Genomic DNA, 24,641 nt, shown 5'->3' on the forward strand with positions numbered 1-24,641 from the left:
ATTTTACAGAGTATTTCCTTAAACTGAAAACCATTTTATGCATTTCTGATATAACTCAATGAACACGATGACATTAGGGAGTGACAGGACCATCTTGTACTATAAAAGAGAGATTGAAAGGGAGATGACTGGCCAGGTTCATGTCTGTTAGTTACAAGGCAGTATTCTTAAAACAGGGTTGGCTTCCAGTCTCTCTCTCTCTCTCTCTCTCTCTCTCTCGGATATGTTCAGTGAAGCCCCAACCCTGTTTTCCTGTCTCAATAGTACAAAGACAGTAGCTTGTACATGAGATGACTGAAAAGACTCCCTTATGTTAATGACGAGATTGGAGTCTTCTCCCATAAATCAGTTGGTCTGTCCAGATCTCCCTCTTTCTGTCACTTGTGGTAAAATATTGTCTTCTCACTAATGGAAGAGAAGCTGTCCAGTCGACCCCCTTTCCATGTCTCCTAGTACAAGACTACTATTCTCACATTCAGTTCTGTATGAAAGACCAAAGGCATTCCCTTGTTTGCAGCCTGCGCTACAAGACTGAAGCAGCAGCGAACAGCACCTCTGTTCTCATGAACTCCTGCAGGTCAACACTGAGGTCCTCAAGATCCAGGCGCAGGAACCTGTTCACCAGCTCTTTACACCTGCAACGCACATGGACGGTACAGACTAGGGGCAGCACTGAATAATCAGCCAGTCAAATAGAAAAGTGACAGTCAGCCAACAGTCGTACGTTGCATAATTGTGAAGGTTTCCGTTAAGTATGTGACATTTTAGAGCATTAATAAATAGTTGCAATTCCAAGCATTTTTTAAATTACTGTGCGCAAACAGCAACGTGTTCCAAAACAGTACACTTACATGCAGGGCACCAGACATTATCAACTACACAACGTATTAAAATGTTTAAGTGGAAAGTAGTCAACCTATTTGAGTATTTTTAAATCATATTCGACTCAAATTAGTAGTCATTGTGTGTAGCCCCAGTACAGACCTCTTTACACACATATGCAGAGAAGGAATTAGGCTGAATCTGAATCTTCTTCATAATAATAATAATAATACTACACCACCCACTCGATAGATCGCGGGTGTCGGGGTCTGATATAAATCCGCTATATATATCGAGGGCCGCGATACAGCGAGAGACCCATAATAAAACAAATAGGCTAACAAATAATGTACAACCACTCCCTCGTTTTATCAGGGGCGTCAGGGTCCAGTATAAATCCTCTACACAACCCGGTTGTTCTCATTTTTCGTATAAAAAGCTGCACACCGTTTTAATTTGTACTGCGAAAGGTAATTGCTTCTCATCAATTTAAATCTTCAATTAATTTCATGAGTGTTCCTCTCCTTTCTTGAATGCACAAACCCACTGCATTGAAAGAATCCATTCTCAACATAGGAGGCTTGTTGCTATTGTGCAATGTGTGTGTATATGATAACAGTACGATATTAATGCTTTGTTTTTAATTGTTTTGTGTATTTTTGTTTGTGATGTGCTAATTTTGCGCAGTTAAGACTATAAAAAAATGGGGAGCCAATATATCCGAATCGATATATCTGAATCCGCAGTATAATGAGGGACGATATAACGAGGGGTGGGTGTAATAACAGGCTGTGGAAGTATTTTTTGTCCGCAGTTATTAAATGAAGCCCATTAAAATATGATGATTCTAGAAACCCAAGAAAAGCTGCATTTTTCCCCACAGAAAAACGTGTTTCTAATCAGCTTTCAAGTTACTCTGTGACAAAGGTCTTTACTGTTGATTGGTGCTCAATTGTACAGGGGTGCATGTGTGTAACCTAGTATGTTTTGAGCTCAGACTTCAGAAAATGATAAGCTATCTGTAATATCTTTAGGCAGAGAGAGAGCGAGAGCACTGACCTGTCAAACTGCTCTTGGGAGGTGGACTGGTCCAGGCGCTTGATACACTTTCCTGCCCGGTAAAGCTCTGACACCTGAACACAAACACATGTACGCACACACACACACGCACACGCACACAGAAAGACAGCAGTCAAAATACAGCAGTATAAACAGCAACGTGGTTTGACAGTGAAATATCTCAATTATCTTAACTGATAGATTTTTCTTGTTTAGATTCACGTTGTATTTATATATCATCACATGGCCTGAACAGAGCCCTCCTTGTACAACACTCCGTCCCCCAGAGGATGTAACAAACAGAACAGCAAGAAATGTGTTTGCTAATGCTGGCTGTGTGTAAATACTCCCTCTGTAGTCTATGTCAAACTAGAGGAACTGTCTGAATCATGTTTGGTGCCAGAGCTGTACAGTACATACATCTGTGCATATTAAAGCTGAGGAGACCGGAATGCATATTTTGAGATTCCAGAACATTACAATTGTCAAACAGCCTGAGATTTTACATCAGCTTTCAGATTTCTGTATAATCTGATCTCCAATACGACTGAGGAGCCCTTTGAAAACTGATCTGTGAGCAGGTGGTATGGGAACAGCGTCAAAACAACAAACAACAAACACAACACCTGCCACTGCACACCCAACCAGCTGTGTCTGAATGACACCCTGAGGCATGTTTTTCTGAACAGTAATTATATTTAAAAACGAATTCCATATATCTATAAGCCATTTTGCACTTCCATTAGCTACATAGGTCTCAATGGTGCAGTTATAAACTAACACGTGTTCTAATATAACACACATGTATATTCATTTTAAAACATGAGATCTGGTACTACACCGGGTTAAAGGAAGCTCAAAGTTTCTTATGCCTTATTCTTATCTGTTGGGGTGGGGACAATTTCACTCTCCGAGTGAAATGACCCAGGCAGTGCAAGAGTCTGAAAGCATGGCTAGTGTACTGATTTCTTTAACCTCGTGTAGTACCAGTTATCAAGCCATATCTTCAAAGAGTTTACTCCAGTCTCTAAAAAACACCGGCTGACTTACTATCAAACCCCCAAGCCATGTAACTGAAGGCCTCTTAAGCGCTCTCCAGCTGTTTGTTTCTCAGTTTTCTGCACTACTGTTGAATTTTGATGTTTTAGAATGATATATGATTTGCTAGAACATGTGTTTCATTCAAAATTGCACATTTGAGATGGATATATAATTAGGGCTTCTGACTTGGTTTAAACCCATAAAAACCGATAAAACACCCCCCCCCCCCCCCCCCCCCGATACAAAAATAAAAAAATTGGTGTTGAGCCAATAACACTGGAAAAACACTAGAAATGGTTACTGTATTCATGTTGACTTCACCCTTTTCCTATTAAAAAAACACCTTTCCCAGTGCAGTTGGGCAATGTCCCTCCTTCCTGACTTTTATCATTGATTTGTTCTGAATAGTTTAAACCCAACTATTGGAGACTCTGCTTGCGAGATTTAAAACGAGATTAAAATTAGAAGGCTTGTTCGCGGGATTTAAAGCTATATTAGTTAGATAGGAAGAATTTAAAACAGAATTGCAAATTGTGGCGAAATGTAAAAAAATGCCTAGACACACAAAAACCCCAGGTGAATGTCCCAGTCACCGTAAGGATTTCATTGTGGAAGACAGCAAAAGAAAGAAGGTACAAGTAAGTGTGCAAGTACTATCGAGTTACTCTACATATTGTGACAGAAAAAAACGCTCAAGCATTTCGGAAAGTAACTGAAAACAATAATTTCGATATGATAACTAAAAATAAGCACCGAAAAATAAAATTAATAAAAACCAAAAAACAGAAGCCCTATATAAAATATACATATGGATGTGCATGGCGAAATATGGAATATTTTGTTAGCTGCAGTCACTCTCATGGAATCAGAAAATGGATGTCATTGGAAGCTGCAGCGCTGCTTCACAGCCTGGCTCGAGATGTGTGTCTGCTCCCCGCACCTCCACCCCTCTCTGCACTATCTTGGCAGGCATCCCGGCCAGGGTGGCGATGTTGGCAGCGTAGCTGGAGGTCGACACGCCCTCTCTCAGCTGGTAGAAGAAAACCAGCTCCTCCCCGTCCACAGCAGTCTCCAGGGTCTGCAATGAGAAGGGAGAACATCCCTCACTGAATGTATTACGTTTATTTCAGTATTTCTAACTTGAACAATATCGAGTTTAAATGTATAGGTCTCTGCAATGCCATCTCATTGAATAAGTTGCAGTCAATACAAAATGTCACGGCAATAACAATTACACACACTAACTCTATTTGCTGTATTTCCTGTTTTAAGGTCAGAATATTGGCTTCCTGTGAAGCAGAGCATTGATTTCAAAATGCTGCTCTCTCTGAAAAGACTATTCATGGTTCTGGCCCTGCCTATTTGTATCAGTTACTTATTACTTACAAACCAGGTTCGTAGTTTGAGATCTGCCAATGACGGTCTCTTGATAATCCCAAGAACTCAATTAAAAACGTACGGTGGAAGGGCTTTTAGTTCTGAAGCTCTTTCACTTTGGAACTCACTTCCAGGTTCTATCCGAATGCTGAGAGAGTCAATCAGTCTTTTTAAACCCTAAAACATATTTGTCTGATTTGGCCTTTCACTAGTGAGCAGTTTGGAGCTCTTTTCATTTGCTGTATATTTTTGTAACGCACCCTGGGATGCTTCCACATGAAGGATGCTAAATAAATGAAACTGATGTGGTATGGTAAGTTTCCATCTGACACTGGGACTGGCATCTCCAAATCCAGTTGGGTGGTGAGTTCCTAATAAAGTGGCCAGACAGTGTATATGTCAAATAAAAAAAATGACAGTCAAAGAGTTAAAGGACCTTCTGCAGTGTTTACAGGAAACACATTACTTTAACTGTGCTGTGCCCATTGTTTGTATCGCAACATTTTTGTTTCCAACATATTTTCGATTCTTTTGATATTTTTTATTCACACGTTGTAAGTAAATTAACTAGGGGGTTACTTTCTTTCAGTTTTTACTCTGGAACGTTCGCCAGAGGAAAGATTCTTTGTTCTAAACATAGCAGTGTATCCGGTTCATGCTCCCTCCTGCAACAAGGCTGGCGCTCTGACTGAGATGAGTAGCGTATTTGGGAAAAGAAAAACCAGCATTGTTGCAGGAGGAGCGTGATCTGGATACACTGTGATCCTTAGAAGACATTTTTTTTTATTTTCTATTGGCGAACGCTCCCGAGTAATTGTTGAGAAATGTGTTGCTCACTTGATTTATGAGCCATGATGTGTGACTAAAAATGTTAAGAGGTGGGAACATGTTTAAAAATATAAATCTGCAATAAGGATAGCATGGGTAACGACTGTTTCTCATTAACGTTACAGGGTGTCCTGTAACACTTCACAACCACTTATCATGGGGTAATAAGCAGGGAAAGAAATTCAAGTCAATATTTAGTCAAATAACTTTATATCACAATAAAGCAGGCCTGATATAGATGGACAAGACAGACAGAGAGAGAGAAGTCTGTGAGTGGCAATATAATGAAACACAGGACCTTCAGAACCTTCTTTAAATTGCTATAGCTAATACTGCAATCTAGTGGGTCCTAACATAAGCTGCACTTTCCAGATGCATTTTCTGAATATCCAGCGCCTTGCCAGTTTAATATCCCATGTCTGAGTTTCTCCTGTGGTTGTACGTCTCTGCGTGTGTCAGTGTGTCTCTATGTGTGTTCTCTCTCTCTGTGTGTATGTCTTTGTGTTTCTGTGTCTCAGTGTCTCTCTGTGTCGCTCTCTGTCTTTCTCAGTGTCTCTCTGTGTCTGTGTCAGTGTCTCTCTCGGTGTTTGTATGTCTCAGTTTTTCTCAGTGTCTCTGTGACACTCTGTGTTTCGGTGTCTCTTTGTACCTGGTAGCTCAGGAGTGGACTCTCAGGCAGCAGGTTGAGTTGGAACAGGCTGTGGAAGTTTGTTGAAATGAAGACATGGGGACAAGCCTGTCCAGGATGGAGCCAGTGTCTCAGAGAGGATGCCAGCAGGGACAAGCCGTCCACCTGAAACAGAAAGACACAATTCCCTAACTTTTACTTCCATTAGCTGCATAGATCCCAAATGCGCAGTTTAAAAAAAAAAATGGTATAGCTAACATGGTTTTTGTTAACCATAATACTCTCAGGAAATCTTTTCAATTTAGAAGTGCCTTTGGGGTCAGGTGAAATGACCAAGGAAGAGCAAAACTATCTAACATTTCATGTTTTAAATACATTTTTACAATGACATGCTTCTTTCAAGCCAGGACATTAGAGACCAGTATAGCAAACAGAAGTGCACAACAAGGAAGATTCATGGAATGATTTATTGAGCCACAACCACTATAATCCAAAAAAAACATCACACACACACACAACTCGTGAGTCATTGAGTCAACATTGAGAGAGAGCTACCCTGGCACTGGTAAACAGTTACACAGCTGCAGTACCATGCTTGTATATTTCGAGTTCTCAGGAAATCGTATGGTGTCTTACTGTGTTGGTTCCTTTACCAAACTCATCAATGAGGACCAAGGATCTCTCTGTGGCATTGTTCACAGCACAGGCCATCTGTGAGAGGAGAGACAGGAGAGAGAGGTGATAGAGAAAAGAGGAGAGAGGAAGGAGAAAGGAAATAGGGAGTGACAGGAGAGAAATTAAGATTCATTCAATCTTAAATCAGGTATTATTGTGTAGTTTGACATGAGATCTGCCCAAATTGACTGATGCAATAACATAGTGGGGTGAGGCTTAACAGACAATCTTTTGAAATAGAACAGCCTCACCCTCTCACCTGCTTTAGTAAGTAATGCCTTCCTTGTTTCAACTTATCTTATAATCCATCGATATCGTAAAGCAGAACACACAGAAATACAACTAGAAGGAACAACAGACAGCAAGTGCCTTCTTAAGAATCAGATACCTGCAGTACCTTTCACACATTGCACTGTAAAACTCTGTATATAACTACAGCAGCTACCCAACATGGTGTCTCTATAAAGTGTAATCTAATGTGTTAGCATTGCCTGCTGTGTGCTGGGCAGAGCCTCGCTGTGCTGTACTGTATACAGGGCAACGCTGGCGTGACCGCACCATATACTTATTAGTAGTTCCAGAGGACAATTTTAGATTTTGTGATTTATTATAAGTTCATACGTCATGTGTGGGGTCTCTTTATATAATAGACATAATTTCGCACAGATGACATGTCCTATTACAATAAGAGACACTGTACCCACAACGTATTCCCTTGCTGTGTGTCGCTGTCACCTGGTTGAGGTCGATCATAAACGTCGACAGACCCACTGACACCGACTCCCGGCTCTGCATGCGCGTGTAGATCCCATCAACCAGGCCAATGTGAGCCTCTGACGCAGGAACATTGCTGCCAACCAGAGCCATGAACACAGCCAGCCCCACCTAAGAGAGAGGGAGAGAGATAGGGGGCAGAGGAGAGACAGGGGAGAGGAAAGAAGAGACAGGGGAGAGGAGACATTACTGCCAACCAGAGCCATGAACACAGCCAGCCCCACCTGAGAGAGAGGGAGAGAGACAGGGGGCAGAGGAGAGACAGGGGAGAGGAAAGAAGAGACAGGGGAGGGACGAGACATTACTGCTAACCATAGCCATGAACACAGCCAGCCCCACCTGAGAGACAGAGGAGAGGAGAGGCGGGGACGGGGACGGAGAGAGAGAGAGAGAGAGAGAGAGAGAGAGAGAGAGAGAGAGAGAGAGAGAGAGAGAGATTGTAAACGGAATGTACATTGTAAACGGCCGGACTAGAGGAGACTCTAGGAAGATTCACCTTCAGCTCTGCTCGGGGCTGCAGTGTGGTGGACTATTTCATCACTGACATGGACCCCCAGCTCATTAACAGCTTCCTAGTCAGGCCACTGTCTATCTGGTCAGACCACAGCCAGACAGTGCTGTATTTAAAAAGGTCAGCACAGCCCAACATTGATGTAAACACACATACACATCTATACAAACTCCCACCCACCTATACATGGAAACAAACCAGCCATTTACAATACCAGAAAATCATCAACAGTGACGAAATCAAACACATGTTAAACCATTTCTTACATAAAAGCTATCAGACTGATGCAAATGGAGTCAATCTGGCTGTGAGAGACTTCAGCAAAATATTACTAATAGCAGCATACAATTAAGGAAAACAAATGCAATTACTAAGATCCTGAAAACAAAACCTAAAGAAAAATGGTTTGACAGGGAATGTAAAGCAATGAGGAGCAAATTAAGAGAACTACCTAATCTGAAACATAGAGTTCAACAAAATAAAGAATTACGACTCAATTACTGTCAAACTTTAAAACACTACAAACATACACTTAACAAGAAAAAACAAGCCTACGTGAGCAAACAATTATTACAGCTTGAACAATCAATTGATAATAATTCTTTCTGGTCAAATTGGAAGAATCTGAACTCCAGTAACAATAACAATGAATTGGCAATCCTTAATGGAAATATTTGGAAACAATATTTTGAAAAACTTTACAAACCAATCCCCAAAAATAATCTAACTAAATCAAAATGAATTACTTGATAAATTAGCAAACCTGGAAAGAATTATTAAAGATAATCAATCACCTCTAGATGCCCCAATCACCCTGCAGGAGGTGACAGACAAACTGAAGTCCCTCTCAGCCAGGAAAGCCTGTGGCCTCGACAGCATCAGCAATGAGATGTTAAAATACAGCAACAACCATCTGAAAGAGGCCCTGGTGAAACTCTAACTCTAGCACAGGCTGCTTCCCAGAGATCTGGAACAAAGGGCTCATTACACCAATATATAAAAATACAGACAGATTAGACCCGAATAATTATAGGGGTATCTGTGTAAAGAGTAACTTAGGGAAAGTATTCTGCAGTATTATTAACACCCAAATACTGAACTTTCTGACAGAACACAGCGTGCTGAGTAAAAGCCAGATAGGCTTCTTACCAAAGCACCGCCCTACAGACCACATTTACACCCTGCAGGCCGTTATCAATAAGCATGTCAATGTTTCATCGACTTAAAAAAAGCCTTTGATTCAATCTGGCACCCTGGTCTCTTCTTCAAACTCCTCCAAAGTGGCATAGAGGGCAAGGTGTACAATATGATTAAATCAATGTACTCAGGAAATAAAAGCAGTGTCAAAATTAAGAACAAAAGGACAGTTTTTCACACAGGGCAGGGGAGTGAGACAAGGGTGTAACCTGAGCCCAACTCTCTTTAACATCCATGACTCTGCAGCTGATGCACAGCTCACACCCTAGTCTCTGTAAGTCGTCTTGGATAAAGGCGTCTGCTAAATAAACAAATAATAATAATAAGTGATATCTAAAAAAACCACCGCCCTGAAAAAAAAAACCTGATACACTGGGAGAGCCAAGTAAAATCACAGCATAAATTAGAGTGCTACCAGAGCTTAAACAAACCATACGCCCTGGCAGAATATCTGGTCAGAGTTAAAGACCAAAAACAAAAACAACTACTGACCAAATATAGATTGAGCGACCACACATTAGCAATTGAAAAGGGTTGACACAGAGCCACGTGGAGCTCCACTCCCTACTGCACTGCCCCAAATACAAGCTGGTCAGGGACACATTCATACCCAGGAACATTACAGCCAACAGCGGACTGGGGGCAGAGGAGAGACAGCAGAGAGGAAAGACGAGAGACAGGGGAGAGAGGAGACATTACTGCTAACCAGAGCCATGAACAGCCAGCCGCACCGCCCCCTCCCCCCCTCCCCCCCTCCCCTCCCCTCCCTTTCTGTGTCTCACCTGTTTCAGGTAGACGCTCTTGCCGCAGGAGTTGGGTCCTGTGATCACCTTCATCTTGCCCTCGTCTGCAGAGCTGAGCACCGGGTTCGACACGTACATGCCAGTGCACATCTCAACCAGGGGGTGCCTGAGGGGAGGGAGGGAGTGGCAATACTCTTTAACACTGGGCAATGCTCTAATCCACTACTCCATAATACTGTGATGTGCTATGCAGTACTGATCCGTACGATCTAATACTCCACAATACTCAACAATACAGGGCATGCTCTGTAATGTTGAAAAGGACTCTGTGATATTGTGCAATGCTTTTTAATAACCTACACCGCTGTACAATACTCCACTATACTGTATCATGCTCTGTCTAATTACAATGCAATGGGAGCTTTATTTCCATCCCTGGACTGTATAACACTGTGCAGTACTATACAATACTCTACAATGCTGTATAAAAAGCCTCCAACACTGTGCAATGCGCTGTCTATTACTCTGCAAACCTGTGTATAATACTGTGCAATACACTGCAATGCTGTCCAATACTCTACAATACTGCGCAATACACTCCAATACTCTTCATAGCTGTACAATAATCTCTAATACTCTGCAAGGCTGAGCAGTGCTGTTTATTGCAGTCTGACCTGCAGTCCCGGATGCTGATGCTGTGCTCGGTGGACAGGGTCGGTCTGCAGTAGGAGAACTCTCTGGAAGCCAGCGCCAAGGAGATGAGGCAGTCCAGCTGGGCGGAGTACTCCATCACCTGGTACAGGACCGGGCCCTTCTCCACCACCTTCTCCTGCAGCTGCGTCATCACTGCCGTCTCCAGATCTGAGGGGCCAGCGGGGACAGAGAAATGCTTACCACAGGAAAAGCATGGCAAAGTGTAACAGAGCACAGTGAAAGCATGGCAAAGTGTAACGAGAACAGTGAAAGCATGTAGGAATACAGCCACACTATATAACACTAATAGAAAACCCTGTATAGAACTGCAGCAGCTACCCAACACGGTGTCTATAGAGCTGTAATCTAGTGCACTGGCATTGCCTGCTGTGTATTGAGAAGAGCCTTGCTGTATGCTGTACACAGGGCAATGCTGGTGTGACCGTCCTATATAACACTAATATAAAACCCTGTAAAGTCTTACAGCAGCTATCCAACATGAGTGTCTATCTGGGGTCTGTCTGCCAGAGCCTTGCTGTTTTGTACACACTGTGGTGACGGCTCTATGTAAATCAACAGCGCAAACAGCGCTAGTAAGGCTGTGCTGCTCACCGCGTATCTCGCAGTGCAGGTCTCCGAGCATAGTGTCCAACTCCTTAGTCCTCTGGCTCCTGTAGTGTAGTCTGTCCTCAGACAGGAACTGCAATGAGTGGGGCAATAATAAATTGAGGTATATGTAAAATGATGATTTGGAAACTATAGACTGCTGTTCAGAATGCACAGCAGGACTGTGTCTGTTTCAGTCCCTTGGAAAGCACAATGTCAGTTGCGTTCAGTTGCTGGAGCTGGTGCTGAGGTTTCAACTACGATAAATGCATAGTGTAACCATGGGAAAAGCGTGGGGGGTGTGACAGAGAGCGAATGAATCCTAGTCGACAATCTCCCTCCCGATCTGTGAGGGTGCTGTATAACAGGAACAGAGTGCCTCGTACTGGTTGGTCTGGCAGTTCATTCCAGGGTCAGTCGGAAGCCAGCCAGCCAGGAAGGGGGCGGAGTCACGATGCCCGAAGTCATCGCCCTAAAGCGGTACGCGATGTGTCAGTCGTGGATTGGAGGAGACGTGACTGGACTAGCTATCACAGGGGGCGTGACTAAGGGTATAATTGTGACGCTGTAATCTGTTCCTTTGATGTGGTTATGAGAATGAGCAAGAAAGGAAACGGACTGTGACAAGCGAATCGTGAGTGTTAAGTGTTTTGTTTTTTTGTGGAAACTAACTGTCTGTGTTTGTCACTGTTAGACGGCTAACATGAACCAGGAGCTGTCGCTACAGGCCAGCATCAAGCCCGGACTTCACTGCATGACTGTCACTGTATTACCTTGCACCGCACCTGCACTCAGAGCACTCACTGTCAGGAGAAGTGTCTGTGTTGTGTGTTGTTCTTTGTATTATTATTTCGGGACTGAACCCCGTGGTTTATATATGCTGGCAATACACATTGTTTTGTAGAGCCAGCATTATTATTTAACGGTCTCAAGCACAAAAGAAAGAAAATAAAGAACTGTGAACCGTGAACTTTGTGTCTGTCGTTGCTGGAGCACCTGCATCACCTGTACACCTGAGCACTGCAAACCACTCGATCACAGGAGGAAACTGCAAAATGACAAATTTTGCAAATTCAGTGCAGTAAAGGGTGAGTAGGTATATGGTAGGATAAGCCCTATACAGGTGTTGAGGTGTGTGATTCTGGATTATTGCTGCTAGCTATATTCGTTGTGTAATATCTCTAAAGCCCAGTATACATGTAGAAACATGTTTCTTCAAAAGTTGTCTGGAACCTTTTTTCAAGCAGCACGTGATCATTCCTGCTGCACACTCCAAAATGAAGGAAAGCCTTACTGCACTTCTAATTGCACTAAAACTTTGTGAAAGAAGGGGAAAGCACAGGAACAGAGTCGTGTGGACAGGGGAGTGGATCCTAAATCTTGAGCAGAGAGCAGCGTAACATAATCTTTTAAATGAGCTACTCTTCGGTTATCACAGTTTTGTTGGTATGGAGCCAGACACTTTTGAGGAGCTGCTGAGGCTTGTAGGATCACGAATAACCCGAAATGACACGATAATGCATCGGCGTACATATCAATAAAAACGACTGATTGTAGCAGGATTCCAAACCATGTCATCTTCTGCAGAAGCCACCATCTTGCACAGTCACATGATCGATGACTCTTGCTCACAGTCTCTCCTGATAGGCTAAAGGTAATATGTTGCTCAAAGTAGAACCCTGATCTACTCCAGGAATCACGTTTCTGTTTCTGGAAGCACAGAAACATCAAGCATACACAAGGAAACATTTTCTCTGGAAACGTGTTTCCTCGTGTTTGCAGGGCTTAAAGAGTAAGAGGTGTGGCTGGGTGTTTTAAGAAATGTTCATTGAGATCATTGCTGCTGTCTTGTTATTGTTTAAAGCTGTTAAGCATGAGGGGTGCAGCTCAGTGCTTTGCTCTTTGTAATTATACCTGTGTGGTAAATGAAAGAGACAAGCCCTATTTCATCAAGCCACTTAATACATTTCCTGGTGTCAGCTATGAGCATGCACCTCAGTCAGTGATGGGTAAGTTACTTTTAAAAAGGTAATCCTGCTACAGTTACAAGTTACCTGAACAAGATTGTAACTAGTTACGGAAACGTATTACTTTGAAAAAATAAAATATAACTGGCTGCCTTCTCAGGCATATTTTACAGAGATTATATTTTGGTTCAGTCATGCGGCAGATTGAAATATTCTTTGAAGATCCAGCTATCAAACCCACTTGTTTCCTTCTATGAGTTTCAATGTATTGTAGTCACCCCGTCTAATAAACTGGGGAGTTGGATTTGATGAGTTTTAGTTATTGTATCGTTCTCTTGGTTATTTGAACCTGCTATTTTTAACCTAGCCTTGGCCCTTATGGTTTATAAATCAGATTGGTGGCAGCATTACACCAGACTCATTGCCATCATATCTTGTATGATGTCATATATGAGGATAAGAACACTGGCCTAATGACAAGTGTGTCCCCTCTCCGCGATCATGTGACTGTGGATATTGTATTTAATATTTGTCTTTATGGTTTTTAAAATGCTGTGTGCACAGTGGTCAGTACTGAACTCACCATGAAATCCAGACCTTCGATTTCAAAGTCCTTGTTCTCGTCCATACTGGGAATGCGAGGCACGGACAGCAGGAATCCAATCTGCACAGACAGACAAATAAAACAGATCAGTTTATTACCATGAGTCACAGCGCTAACCACAGGAACCTCCCTGTCCCTCCTCAGTTCTAACCACTAGAGCCTCCCTCCCTCCCAGGCCCTTCTCAGCTCTAACCACTAGAGCCTCCCTCCCTCCCAGGCCCTTCTCAGCTCTAATTAATAGACTGGGAAATTAATTTAAAAAATGTTCTATTTCACCGATAAAGCACACATACTTTCAAATATCAAATGTGCTTTTTTTCTCAACAGCAGAATGCTTTCATTTTAAACATACCACTTTATTTATATTTCTACTTTAAAAAGGGAAATATGAGTAACATTGTAGTGTGCCCCAGTAGTGTACACAATACATGGCATAATAGGCATGTATTATGTATTCTAATTGATAAACAAGAAAAAATGATACAAAGCAAATGTGTTGCAGGGAGTTAGTGAAAGGTAAAAATCACTACAACTAAATCAACAGTTTTAAACAGGCAGTTTTTTTTTTTTTTTTAACAGGCTTCTGTTGTTAAAGGACTACATTTCTAACTGCAGTATTAACAACTTTGACTTAGCTTAATGCTTTGCATACCCACCAACACATAAAACAAAAACAAATGTCATTGTCCACTATGTAAATAAAAACCATTAAAAAATGGAAGGTTTTAAACACAGTAGAGTCAATTGTACAAATAATTGAATGCACTATTTGTGTGTCTTGGTAACCGTATAGGACAAAAGACTGTACTTATTCTACCATTCTAACGCTGAGACACCAGCTCCCGAGCCAGAGCTCAGTGTGTGTGTCTGAGACCCCTCCCCTGAGCCAGAGCTCACAGTGTGTGTGTCTGAGACCCCTCCCCTGAGCCAGAGCTCACAGTGTGTGTGTCTGAGACCCCTCCCCTGAGCCAGAGCTCAGTGTGTGTGTCTGAGACCCCTCCCCTGAGCCAGAGCTCACAGTGTGTGTGTCTGAGACCCCTCCCCTGAGCCAGAGCTCACAGTGTGTGTGACTGAGACCCCTCCCCTGAGCCAGAGCTCACAGTGTGTGTGTCTGAGACCCCTCCCCTGAGCCAGAGCTCACAGTGTGTGTGTCTGAGACCCCTCCCCTGAGCCAGAGCTCAGTGTGTGTGTCTGAGACCCCTCCCCTGAGCCAGAGCTCAGTGTGTGTGTCTGAGACCCCTCCCCTGAGCCAGAGCTCAGTGTGTGTGTCTGAGACCCCTCCCCTGAGCCAGAGCTAACAATGTGTGTGCCTGAGACCCCTCCCGAGCCAGAACTCAGTGTGTGTGTCTGAGACCCCTCCCCTGAGCCAGAGCTCAGTGTGTGTGTCTGAGACCCCTCCCCTGAGCCAGAGCTCACAGTGTGTGTGTCTGAGACCCCTCCCCTGAGCCAGAGCTCACAGTGTGTGTGCCTGAGACCCCTCCCCTGAGCCATAGCTCAGTGTGTGTGCCTGAGACCCCTCCCCTGAGCCAGAGATCACAGTGTGTGTGCCTGAGACCCCTCCCCTGAGCCAGAGCTCAGTGTGTGTCTGAGACCCCTTCCCTGAGCCAGAGCTCACAGTGTGTGTGCCTGAGACCCCTCCCCTGAGCCATAGCTCAGTGTGTGTGCCTGAGACCCCTCCCCTGAGCCAGAGATCACAGTGTGTGTGCCTGAGACCCCTCCCCTGAGCCAGAGCAGTCAGTTTGTGTGACTGACCCCAGCTCCTGAGCCAGAGCTCAGTGTGTTTGTGTCTGAGAACCAAGCTCCTGAATCGAAGCAGTCACAGTGTGCCCTGGGCGCTCCGAGAGGGCGCTCCACCAGAGGACACAGGACTTTATGAACGGCCAGAGTGCTCTCTGACACTCTTGAGATCGGTGGTTAGTTGATTGTGGTGAACAGGCAGGATGTGCTTCAGAGATCCAGGGATTTTTTTTAGTTTGTTCAGTGACCGCCTCTGTACATTTAATGACTGAAATTTTTTATACATAATTTTTGTTTTCGAAGTGCCAGAGCAGCACTACATCCCTGGTCCCTCTTCAGCTCTTACCACTAGTGCCCTCCTCCCTCTATCTCAGTCTCTCTTCTGCTTTAACTGCTACAGCCAGTCTCCCAGTCCCTCCCTCGCAGTCCCATCTCAGCTCTAACCACTAGGGCCAGCCTCCCTCCCAGTGTCTCCCAGTCCTCCTCGCCCCTCACCAGTGGAATGTAGATAACACTGCAGGATGGAATCTGGCTGTCCAGATTGTCCAGCTCTTTCCTCGCCACGTCAGTCAGGAAGTCAGACAGACCCATCATCTTGCGTTTCTCTGAGGGGAGAGAGGAGGAGGGGCGGGGGGTAGAGTAGAATCCATTGGTCATTTAGAGAATGATTTGTTTTGTGTAATGTAGCAGGAGGTGTAAACTGATTTCTGAACTGTAATAAATATTTGTTTATATCAGAAATAGGAAACAAGATGGCACTTGTTTTTACTTCTGTAAAGACACTTTGGTTGATCTAGCCTGTGTTACATGTGTCTTTCATTAGTATTCGAGTAACTGCAGAGAGAAGCACTCAGAATGACGGCACACATTACAGAAATTGCCTCACTTTCATCAATGGCAGGGTCCACGTTGGGTTTGATGGTGAAGTGTTTCTCCGCAATGCTGAGCTCGAAATCCACCTGCAGTCCAAATACAAGAGGACACAGTGCGACACCTCAGAGAGAACTGCATGTTATTACACCATGTTATAATATAAAACATGGATTGCTGTGTGCTGTTTACTGACAAACTAGTAACAGTGTCTGTGTGTGTCAGTGTGTCTGTGTTTCTCATCGTCTCAATGTGTGTCGGTGTCTCTGTGTATCTGTCAGTGTCTCAATGTGATAAAATAAAAGGGAAAAGTAATAAAGAACATGTATGTGAGCCTGGGAATGAGCAGAGCGCTGTGTCCAGGTTTTCTGTCAAAAAAGTGAGTCAGGAATTAGCAGTATTTCTAAGAGTGTCCACTAGAGGTCGTGGGAGAACGCTAATGTCTGTAGATACAAATCAGGTGTAAATCATTTGGTAAAAGTGGTCTCTAATCAAGAGCCCTATAAAATAAGTCATTTTGTCTGGGTTTCAGAGCTGTAATAACTGTGTGTTTAAGGCTGGTTTATACTTCTCTCGCAGACAAAAGCCGTATGTCAGCTGCGGACACCAGAAGGATTGAAGCCCCCCCGAGTTTGCAGACTTTTTGACGTAGCAGTTATCGTAGCTGTTGGTCATACTTTCAGCAAGTCTGCTTTACTGCCCGTGTCGACTTGTGACTAGGCCTGCCAACAGGCTCCACAATCCAGGGACACTTTGAGACAGAACAGGAATTTAAAATTGCCCCTAAACTGAATGAAGTGAATGTGTAAATTGGCTCCTATATATTTGCTAAAATGAATACTGTTGCTGAATTACTATGAGCAGCAAACAAATAAAACTGATCAGCTGTTCTCCAAACTGCCTCCGATTATATGTACTGAACAGCTGAGCACCGTTACTGATTTGATTGGGAGAGTAATTGCATGTTATGGGCGGTTTAATATTAATGAACTTCTTCTATTAAGAGTTCCTCAAAAACGTGTTTTATTGCGCTTCACTGGCTTGTGACCATGCGACAAATGTTGGATTTTTTCAACATCATCCGATCCTGTGCGTTTTGTTGTCACAGACACACAAGAAAGGGCCGTATGACTTTAACAAAAGAAGCAGCTCGAGGCAGTGCGGACGATTCATTCCGACCGTCGGAGACCACTGACTGAGTCCAAAGTAAGTACAATGGAAAATCATCATCAGCCCCTGCAGGGTGAGCTAGGGATTGTTTGAGACCCAAAGAGGACAACCTATATGGTTATTGTGTGCAACCTTTCTCATGTGTTTTTTTTGGGGAAAACAGCTTGGCTGTCCCAACCATTTAGTTAGGGAAACCAAGTGTTTAGTTAACACTCCTTGAGGGAGTTAGGCTTTTGTTTTGTTTGCTGTTTATTTATTTTTTTTGGTTTCTCTGTGCACTGTAAATAAAACGCACCCTTATTTTGGAAAACTAAGTCTCCAAATACTTTATTGTGAAAAACCTGCACAACATACATCCACCTTATCACAGTCTCATTGTGTCAGTGTGTACGTCTCAGACACACTGTCTCCCAGTGTGTCAGTGTATCAGTGTGTCTCTCCGTATAGCTGTGCGTCTCTGTGTGTGTGTATCAGTGTTAGTGTCTCATTATGCTGTTCCCTTACCACTTTGCTGATCAGGCTGGATATGTAGTGCAGGTCCTCACTGAAAGCCTGGGAGATTTCTCTAAAGAGCTGCACAGACTGAGGCAGGGAGCTCACTGTGTCTCTGATACACACAGCATTGTACGATATCTACAAAGAGAGAGGGAGAGAGAGAGAAAGTTTACTGCTTGGGTATCACCTAGTAAAAGCACAGCAAAGTGCAGTAAATGACTGAGAGAATAATGATCTTCTAAATGTTAGTGACATGTTGCCAATGTCATACATGTATCACTATTACTCAGTGTTACTGACTGACATCTACAGCTGAAAGGATAAACACCCCTGCAATCAAGATCTTTTGTTCCTCTCCCTCTCTCCTCATGTATAAAACCAGCTTGTGCCGGTTAGTCCATATAGATATTCTGGGGGTGGGGGTAATTCATTCCATGTCATTTTAATTTGGATTTACCTTGTAGAGGGCCTGCCAGTCACTCACTTTGGTGTTAGACAGGGTCATTCTCCTCAGCATAGCCTGCAATAAAAACCAGCACATCACAAACACCCAAACACCACTCTCACTGTCCCTCTCCCCTTCTCCCTCCTCCTCTCCCTTCCTCTTCCTGCCCTTCTCCTCCTATCTCTCCCTCCTCTCTGCCTCCTATCTCTTCTCTCCTGTCAGTTTTCCCTCTCTCTCCCCTCTCCCCTCTCTCATCGGGATGCCTTTGATGTTCTTCAGGCAGTCCTGCAGTGTTGTCAGCCCCTGTCTCTCTCTCCCCCTCACCCTCTCTCTCCCCTCTCTCACCGGGATGCCCTTGATGTTCTTCAGGCAGTCCTGCAGTGTTGTCAGCACCTGGTTGTTCCGCGGGGAGGTGAAGAACTCGATCACCTCCTGACGCATGTTCAGCACGGCCAGGTCCCGAGTGGGTCTGAGAAACCAGCGGCTACAAAGAGAGGAGGGAGGGAGATACATCAAGTTAACAGACAGACACATAAACAGCACCACTCTTATGGCAATGCAGACAGACAGACAGTGCCACTCCAACAACAATGCACATAAAGCAGACTAACAGTGCTACTCCTATAGCAGCGCAGACAGACAGACAGACAGAGACAGGCAGTGTCACTGCGATGGCAATGCAGACACAGACACAGACAGACAGTGTCAGCCTCACAGCAATGCAGACACATAGACAGACAAACCGATACTAGACAGACAGTGCCACTCCTATGGCAATGCAAACAGACAGAGAGAAAGACAGACAGACAGAGGCAATACAATGGCAACGCAGACAGACAGCCAGTGCATTGATTCTGCACTGTGTAGCAATGGAAACACAAGGGCACGTACCGCATCAGCCTGGATCCAAACTTGGACTTGCAGCGGTTCAGAATTCCTACAAGTACAAATGTCAAAAATGTAAAATGATTTTGGACAGTGGTCTCAACTACCTGACCCCCCACCCCCCCTTCACCCAGACAGACCGCTTCTTTCTTTTAGAATTTGAAAGTGTTCTCGATGCATCAACTGTCGATTATTACCTGTCTGATAATTCAATGTGCACCTCTACAAATCACGCTGGCTCCCCTTTATTGAGGATGTTTCTCACATTTCAAACAGCTTTCCTCACCGTACAGGCTCATGCCTTCCTTGACTCCTGAAGCCAGTTTGTATATGGAGGGATGGGGCTCAGCTTTGAAAATCTGCAGAACACTGGAGGAAAAAAAACACAGAGAGATAAAGAGAGAAACATTTGGGGGGATTCTCAAAGATTACTCCAAAAATGAATGATTCTGTTCTGCCTGCCTGCTACGCTATCACAGCCCCAGAGTAGTTCTACATGATATTTGGCTCAGAGGTCTTGTTAAAATGTGAGTCTTGTTTTAAGGCTTTAAAGTTTAGCACCATTAAGAACCTTGAGAAACTTACCAGTATGTGTCGTGATCTATGTACACCAGATTGTTTCTGAAATCAAAAAGAAGGAGAATCAACAGACTGATCGGACACACGCAGGCACACACACACACCCACATACACACACACAGACAGACAGGTGCACTGAAATATAAAGACAGAGCAGCAGAAACACATACACAGACTGATATACACTCACACACACAGAGACAGACTCTGACAGAGACATAGACAGATGCAGACACACACACACACACACACACACACACACACACACACACACACACACACACACACACACACTCACATACAATCACACATACACAGACAGATTCTGACAGAGACACACACAAACACACGGCAGGTTGGGGCTACCCTACAGCAGAAATTGTTTGAAGGCGAGGATGGGCACCCTCACACTGCTGTCCTCCAGCTCCACCCCCACTCTCCTTCTCTCCATAAACCTGAGGAGACCCCCCACAGCACACATCTGAGAGAGGGGAAGGAGGAAGAGAAGAAAAAAGAGAGATCTCTATTCAAAATCATTTTGAGGATCTTTTAGGATCCTTAGCCTCACTGCGAGATGCAAATTAAACACACAGACTCTTAAAGTAGACTTAAACCCAATTTCTACCTGCACAGTGAAATCAGTCTGTAAAAAACTCAGTCTCGTGACGACCCCAGTATCACACAAACCAAAAAAAAATCTGCTATTTATCATATGACAATAAAATATTTTGGTAAAAATTTGATTTAGTGGAATTACATTTCCCATCTTTTTTTTCTATGATAAAATGTTTCTCTTGCTCAGGTTAACAAATAATGCAACTCAAGCAAAAGGTTTCTTTAGTGACTTTTGCAACTGATGGACAGAGTCCCGGTTGAAATGGATTTGGTCTCTGATCTGTTGCTGATGGAAATGAACAAGCCTGATTTCAAACCGCTTTCAAGTCAGGCCCAGTGACAGATGGAAAACGTGGCGTTAAACAACCACTATACCCCTACCCCCTGCCCTGTTCTGCTCCATTACCATCTGCAGGCAGTCGAAGGGGAGGAGAGAGGAGAGGTAGGTAATGCGCTCAGCTTCAGTCAGGCCGGCTGGAACGAAGGGCAGGTGAGCTGATAACACTCTTTGCTTACTGATCTCAATACCTGCAACACAGAGACAGAGAGAAGGAGACAGGGGCTAGGAGAGGAGCCAGGGGCTGGGAGAGGAGACAGGGACTCGGAGATGGAGGGAGGGACTGGGAGTGACAGAGAGGGGGGGCTTGGAGAGTCTGGGAGAGCAGAAAGGGACTTGAGAGACAGGGAAAGAGGAGAAAGGGACTGGGAGAGATTGTGGGACTGGGAGAGATGGGGCAAGAGGAGAAAGGGACTGAGAGAGAGGAGAGAAGAGAGATGGACGGAGAAACTAAGAGACTAGAAGAGGGTATGGAACAAATGGCAGGTGAGCTGAGGAGGGCCTGGGAGGGAGGGAGGCTGGCTTTAGTGGTTAGAGCTGATGAGGGACTGGGAGAGAGGGAAGGAAATGAGGCTGGTTTTAGTGGTTAGAGCTGAGGGACAGGGAGGGGAGTGAGGCTGGCTCTAGTGTTAGTTAAGAAGGGGAGCTGGATGTTCTATACACATATTAAGAAATACTTTTCAATAAGGGATGTGGCTGCCTACCAAAATCAGCACTGGGGTAGAGGACTACTTCTGGTTTATCTTGAGTGCTGCCTGTGAGATAAGAGAAGAGAAGAGCAAAGAGGAGAGGACAGATTCATTTTTCAGTACAATAATCCAGACACAAATAAAGAGCACTTCTTCAAATGGACCTACTCAGTTTCTTTAGGCGCTCTGAAACATTGCGATCCTGTTTAGCACTTGAAATGATGCAGAGTGGCTGGACCTCTTCAATAACTAGGGGGACAGAATCAAACACCAGGACGGTTAGCTCACACCAGAACGAAGGGCTCGCTAAGGGAACACTATCAGGACTATATAAGTAACAATTACAAATCAGGACTATATCGTTAAGGCTTCTGTTTTTTCTGTGTTTATTAATTTCATTTTTTGGTGTTTATTTTTTGCTATTTTTGAGTTTGCATAACTAACTGCATTGGGAATGGGGTGACGTCAGCGTGAATTGAGTAACCATTTCCAGTGTTTCCCGGTATGTATTAGACATACACCGATTTCATTTTTTTGTATTGGGGGTGTTTATCGGTTAAAACCAAAAATCAGAAGCCCTATATATAATTAACAATTACAAATCAGGACTATATCATTACAAACTTTACCTTTTGACTGATACACATATAGTGTGTCTCTGCTGTGACATTGGTAAAATGGCCCTTTGACATAGTTCTGTTAAAATCTTAAGATATATTACAATTAGAATAATGCTAAACTGCAGACACAATGTAATTATAATGACAAACTGCAGGTACAAAGTTGTTAGGAGAATGTTACACTGCAGATACAATGAAATTATAATGTTACAATACATTTTAATTAGACTTGTTAGATTTTGTTTTAATTTATTTAAACTTTCTCCTTAGACTTAGACATATTGGGGATGCTGGTAACCATTTAGATAACCCCTATTATGAACACTACAATACAGTTTAAATTACTGCAATATTAAAGTCTATACTGAATAGACAATATTTTAAAATGTTAAACATTTACAGCTGGTTTCACAGACCCTGCTTAGGACTATCCAATGTTACTGTACGTACAGTAGACCTTATCGTGGGGTCTGTGAAACCAGCCGCTAAGGTTTAAATGTTAAAGTTAATCTGCAGTTTCAATGCAGCGTTACTCCCTAGTCCATGTGCACCTTTGTCTAGCAGTTTGAGGTTGAAGTCATCTTGTGTGTCTGGCATGTAGTGCACACTGTAGTCCGCAGTGTCATAGTACGCCACTCCCAGCTGCCCGCGATGACACACCATGCTCAGATACACCTGCAATACACAACACATGGCTCAATGAGGGGGCAAGGGGGTACAGACAGACAGCGGGCTAACTCACCAGCCTCACATTCCCGCCTTTCACCTTCTCTGAAGAGATGGGCTCCAATATCGGGGGCCGGGTGACGCTAGTGGATTTAATTCAATAGTCTTATTAAAACAGCAGCTACAATTCTACAGTAACTTTAAATAGGCAGCAGTGTGGAGTAGTGGTTAGGGCTCTGGACTCTTGACCAGAGGGTCGTGGGTTCAATCCCAGGTGGGGGACCCTGCTGCTGTACCCTTGAACAAGGTACTTTACCTAGATTGCTCCAGTAAAATCCCAACTGTATAAATGGGTAATCTCTGATCTCTTGTAACAATTGTAAATTGCCCTGTATAAGGGCATCTGCTAAGAAATAAATAATAATAATAATAATAATAATAATAATAATAATAATAATAATAATAATAATAATAATAATAATAAAATAGGGACTGGAAGGGAGGGAGGTTGGTTCTAGTGGTTAGAGCTGAGTAGGGACTGGGAAGGAGGGAGGGAAGCTGTCTCTGGTGGTTAGACCTGAGGGGGGGCTGATATGGTGGGACTGGTAGGAAGGGTGGCCCTAGTGGTTAGAGCTGAAAAGACTGGTAGAGGCTGCTCTAGTGGTTAGAGCTGAGTAGGGACTGGGAGGGAGGCTCCCAGTCTTGTTGGACTTGCTACAATCCTATAGCGCTGTTAAACTGCAGCTGTATCACAATACGTTCATTATTATAAGAAGGGGTTGTGGTACCTCACTGGGGCCTGTGTCTTCATCCTCTCCATCGCCATCTCCTGTCACTGTACAGGAACCCCAGGCCAGATCCGTCATCACTGCTCCCTCTGAGAAACACACAGAGCAGCATCCAGAAACCAGGTCCCATTTCAAACACACAGAGCAGCATCCAGAAACCAGGTCCCATTTCAAACATACAGAGCATCCAGAAACCAGGTCCCATTTCAAACACACAGAGCAGCATCTAGAAACCAGGTCCCATTTCAAACATACAGAGCAGCATCCAGAAACCAGGTCCCATTTCAAACATACAGAGCAGCATCCAGAAACCAGGTCCCATTTCAAACACACAGAGCAGCATCCAGAAACCAGGTCCCATTTCAAACACACAGAGCAGCATCCAGAAACCAGGTCCCATTTCAAACACACAGAGCAGCATCCAGAAACCAGGTCCCATTTCAAACATACAGAGCAGCATCCAGAAACCAGGTCCCATTTCAAACACACAGAGCAGCATCCAGAAACCAGGTCCCATTTCAAACACACAGAGCAGCATCCAGAAACCAGGTCCCATTTCAAACATACAGAGCAGCATCCAGAAACCAGGTCCCATTTCAAACATACAGAGCAGCATCCAGAAACAAGGTCCCATTTCAAACATACAGAGCAGCATCCAGAAACCAGGTCCCATTTCAAACATACAGAGCAGCATCCAGAAACCAGGTCCCGTTTCAAACATACAGAGCAGCATCCAGAAACCAGGTCCCATTTCAAACACACAGAGCAGCATCTAGAAACCAGGTCCCATTTCAAACACACAGAGCAGCATCCAGAAACCAGCTCCCATTTCAAACACACAGAGCAGCATCCAGAAACCAGGTCCCATTTCAAACACACAGAGCAGCATCCAGAAACCAGGTCCCATTTCAAACACACAGAGCAGCATCCAGAAACCAGGTCCCATTTCAAACACACAGAGCAGCATCCAGAAACCAGCTCCCATTTCAAACACACAGAGCAGCATCCAGAAACCAGGTCCCATTTCAAACACACAGAGCAGCATCCAGAAACCAGGTCCCATTTCAAACACACAGAGCAGCGGTAGGTTCAATCGATTTTCTGGGAATGGTTTTTTTTATTTGTCTTTATTACGAACACATTATTTAATTATTATTGACGACTCTTTATCGCCATTCACACATCTGTACAGATAAATAAACAGCATTATTAATATTTTT

At 43.8% G+C, this 24,641-nt stretch overlaps 1 protein-coding gene across 1 annotated transcript; it reads right to left on the reverse strand.

Annotated features, from left to right (window-relative positions):
* Positions 1-18: 18 nt before the first annotated feature.
* On the reverse strand, positions 19-23,572 carry LOC117433691 (mutS protein homolog 5-like). The gene is made up of 24 exons (XM_059008789.1): positions 23,422-23,572; positions 22,519-22,642; positions 21,516-21,596; positions 21,363-21,413; positions 20,728-20,849; positions 20,078-20,187; positions 19,713-19,748; positions 19,414-19,496; positions 19,134-19,179; positions 18,588-18,726; positions 18,255-18,317; positions 17,807-17,935; positions 16,149-16,221; positions 15,758-15,867; positions 13,505-13,585; positions 10,961-11,048; positions 10,330-10,516; positions 9,695-9,821; positions 7,166-7,315; positions 6,392-6,466; positions 5,777-5,920; positions 3,863-4,000; positions 1,882-1,955; positions 19-635 (listed from the first exon to the last, which is right to left on the reverse strand). The coding sequence occupies exons 1-24, from the start codon at positions 23,497-23,499 to the stop codon at positions 524-526; spliced, it is 2,421 nt and encodes an 806-aa protein (XP_058864772.1). The 5' UTR covers positions 23,500-23,572; the 3' UTR covers positions 19-523.
* Between the last annotated feature and the right edge of the window lie 1,069 nt (positions 23,573-24,641).

Source organism: Acipenser ruthenus, chromosome 38 (assembly GCF_902713425.1).
Source record: "Acipenser ruthenus chromosome 38, fAciRut3.2 maternal haplotype, whole genome shotgun sequence".
Classification (NCBI taxonomy): domain Eukaryota; kingdom Metazoa; phylum Chordata; class Actinopteri; order Acipenseriformes; family Acipenseridae; genus Acipenser; species Acipenser ruthenus.

What these genes read in the sequence shown, in the direction of transcription:
- LOC117433691 (XM_059008789.1), bottom strand. Translation starts at nt 23,499, where the DNA reads ATGACGGATCTGGCCTGGGGTTCCTGTACAGTGACAGGAGATGGCGAT. An exon ending in GGAAGGCATGAGCCTGTACG is followed by an intron (nt 19,180 to 19,413) that starts GTGAGGAAAGCT and finishes TTGTACTTGTAG; the next exon opens with GAATTCTGAACCGCTGCAAG. An exon ending in TCCCAAGAGCAGTTTGACAG is followed by an intron (nt 636 to 1,881) that starts GTCAGTGCTCTC and finishes TGTGCGTTGCAG; the next exon opens with GTGTAAAGAGCTGGTGAACA.